Source organism: Macadamia integrifolia, unplaced genomic scaffold (genome assembly GCF_013358625.1).
Source record: "Macadamia integrifolia cultivar HAES 741 unplaced genomic scaffold, SCU_Mint_v3 scaffold2369, whole genome shotgun sequence".
NCBI lineage: Eukaryota > Viridiplantae > Streptophyta > Magnoliopsida > Proteales > Proteaceae > Macadamia > Macadamia integrifolia.
This window is the reverse complement of record NW_024868665.1, coordinates 60,843-64,299: the sequence shown is the minus strand read 5'-3', so window position 1 is coordinate 64,299 and position 3,457 is coordinate 60,843. Positions and strand designations below refer to the sequence as shown.

General features: G+C 33.3%; 1 protein-coding gene across 1 annotated transcript in view; it reads right to left on the bottom strand.

Moving 5' to 3' along the window:
• Positions 1–3,127: 3,127 nt before the first annotated feature.
• LOC122066393 (cytochrome P450 94A2-like) overlaps positions 3,128–3,457 on the bottom strand; it is a 10,609-nt gene continuing 10,279 nt past the window's right edge. Inside the window, exon 3 of the mRNA XM_042630201.1 lies at positions 3,128–3,451. Coding sequence (XP_042486135.1) covers positions 3,255–3,451 — 197 coding nt within the window. The 3' untranslated portion in view covers positions 3,128–3,254. The remainder of the gene's footprint in view (positions 3,452–3,457) is intronic.

The window sequence follows — 3,457 nt, the reverse complement described above, 5'->3', positions numbered from 1 at the left end:
TGATGGTGGTAGTAAATTTATAAGAAAAAAATGTAGAACGGTAGATGGAAGTGGAACCTAGGACCCCTTTGGAGGAAGAGAAGTTGCATTTGCTGGGTTACAAGCTTGGTTCTAAGTATCGGTTGTATTGGAAATATTATATCGGTATTGGTCGAGATCGATATTGAAGCTCAAGGATTTAGTTATCGGTTTTGTTATTGGTCTTGGCCGATATAGTTATGATACTGATCCAGGGTCGACTGCATCAGACAATATTACCCATATTTTTATAAAATTAGGTTTTTTTCTGATGATTTTACCCTTGATATTGATACGATACTTGATCTCGGATTGGCTAGGTATTGGGATCGGTCAGACAATACTAATACGATACAATCGATACAGCCAATCTGATACCGATATAAGTTGATACTTGACCAGTCCGGATCGATTACTAGTATTTTTAGGGGTAAATTAGGGGTGTCAATATCTAAATCGAACTAGTAAAACTTTCCTAGACTGAGCCGATTGAACCTGGACTAAACCAAATTGAAGGCTTATTATGCCGATTTTGGTTTGGGAAATTATAACCCCACTAGCAAGCCAAACCAAACCACAATGAAAACCAACTCACAACTTGAGCCAAAACCCAAAAAAATCCAAAATTCATTAAAAAAACTAAGTTTTTACATAGTTTTGTATGGAAAATCAAACATAAATCCCACAAAAAATCGAAACCAAACCGATACAAGAAACTGAAATCAAATCACACTGAAACTGAAATCAAACCAAAATCGGAATTACTTTATTGGTTTAGTTTCGGTTTCACCATTCCCACAACATCAAAACCAATTCAACCCATACCAAAAATGGACCGAACCAAACCATTAACACCCCTAAGTAAAGCCATAGAGATAATGTAATTTTTATTTTTAAAAATTAAAGACAAAAGTGACTGATCCGATCTGATTTGGATCAATATCAATATCAATACCAATAACTAAATCTGTAATAATATTCGAGACAACTACCGAAACTTTCAATCAAGAAAGTAGGAGAATAAATCTATAAAGTTTTCTCTATTAGGTTAAACATCTAGATTGAATTGACTAACACGTTATATAATATAAAAGGTGAGGATTTCATAAGAGTATAATTAAGAAATCAAATGTGTCGACAACTTGATTGTATTTTCAATACAGAAATCATAGAGTGATTTGATTCTGGCAATAGTTTTTACATGGTTTTATATCCTCCATTTGGTTTGGGATAGGTAATTCGGTGGTTCCAGGTTTGATTCTTAATTTGTGCATTTATGATTTAAGTGGACACTATGGTGGTGGGTTGCTGTGCTAATCTCTCTGAGGATCAATCGGCCCAAACATCTTAACTAACAAAAAAAAAAAAAAAAAAAACACTATGATTTGGTTTGTACTAAACAATTTTGCCATTGACATCAAAACCGTACCAATCCTTATTTAGTTCAATTCGATACAATTTTAAATGGTTGAGATCAGTTTCAATGTTTGATTTTTGACTTCAAATTGACATCCTTAAATATAATAGAAACTTTCTTTCACTCCAAGTATCTAAAAAGTTCTTGTTCCTTACCCTTGAAGGTGTCAAAGTTTAGTTTCAATCAATCAACAGTAATTGAATTTTCATCAGTTTGTTTTTTTAGATGAGATTTGATTCAAAACTAAGAAAAAATGTGACCAGATTGATAACAAATCATTAAAAAACCAAAAACCTTGAGAAGTAGAAAATATTTTCTCCTTAATTTCATTATGTATACTTACTAACCTAAAATTAGACTCAACTGAACCCGATAATAAATAACTCAACAAAAAAACCCTATTAAAAGTTGGATTAAACTAGATGGAAGATCAAAATCCAAAATTTTTTTTTTTTTTAACTATTTGATATTGGATCGACCTAATAACAAATCTAAAATTGAATCAAACAAAATAAACGTATTGGCACCCTTATTAGAATCTTCTCTTTGATAGTCAAAATGATATAAAAATTCTCTACGAGGAGGTAATGAATGACAATGAGAATCTAACGATTAAAGTGTATACATGTTAAAACCTTTTATACCATTAAATCTTGATTGCTAATCATCGCTCATAGCAAAGGATTTGATTCCGTCAAAATGAGGATAATACTTTAGACTTCAGTGACATGAGCTATGATAGAGATAACATTTTAGAAATTTTTTGAGCAAAACAATAAATAAAAAAAGGTGGCGGTGAATTTTGAGAAATCGTACATAAAGAAAAAAAAAAAAGGTAGTGTGAACACGTGAGAAAAACAGAGTAAATTTGGACGTTGAAATAAAAAGCAACACGGAATCTGAGTTTGGATGTATCTTTAATCATGCATCATGGCAATCGTCATATGCGGCAGACTTCCATTAATTACAACAATTGGGTACAGCTGCTCTCTCTCTCTCTCTCTCTCTCTCTACTTTTGATACGAGAAAACTTCTACAGGATGGGATGTACTTTTTAAGTTTCGTGTCTGGTTTTTTCTCTTTTAAATTGATGGGTTTGGCTCAATTATTGAAACTGCTATTAGGGGAAAATTAGGGGTCCCAATACCTATACCAAACTAGTAAAACTGTCTTGGACTGAGCCGACAAATCGAACCGAAGGTTTATCATGCTGATTTTGGTTTGAAAAATTATAACCCTATTAGCAAACCGAATCACACTGAAAACCAACTCAAAACTTGAGCCAAAATAAAAAAAATCCAAAATTTATTAAAAAACTAAGTTTTTACATAGTTTTGTATGGAAAATCAAACATAAATCAGACAAAAAATCGAAACCAAATCGATACAAGAAAACGAAACGTTTGGTTGCATCAATTTCAAAATTTACAGAATTTCTCATTCATCTTAGAATTTTATTAATTAATAAATAATAGTTTAGTTTTGATTTCTACCTCTAAGTCCCTAACACTGTGAACTGAATATCGAAATCAAACCGTTTAACAACTTTACCCTCAGGAAAACCCGCTAGATATCCCATTAATCAATATACAAACATGGCCATATATATATATATATATATATATTATCATATAATAGTTTTAATTAAGAGAAAAACAGGGTACACAGACAGGACAGGAAGGAAGGAAGAAGGAAGAAGGAAGAAGGAAGGAAGGAAGGAAGGAAGGAAGGAAGGAAGGAAGGGAGGGTGGGGGAGGACCCATATGAGTTTAAAACCAGAACACTGGTTAATTAACCAAATATATATGACCTGCAAGTCTCTACTCTCCACCCCTCTCCTCAATTCTCACAGGGAAACCTCCTTTCATTTTGGGAGTCAAGTAAGCGACAAAAACCGGCTCAAAACCATTCTCCGCCGGCACCACCCTAAACTGTCTCATAACTCCGGCCACCACCCCCTTCATCTGCAAGAATGCCATAGCTTTCCCTAAACAAATCCTTGGCCCTGCTTGGAACACTGTAT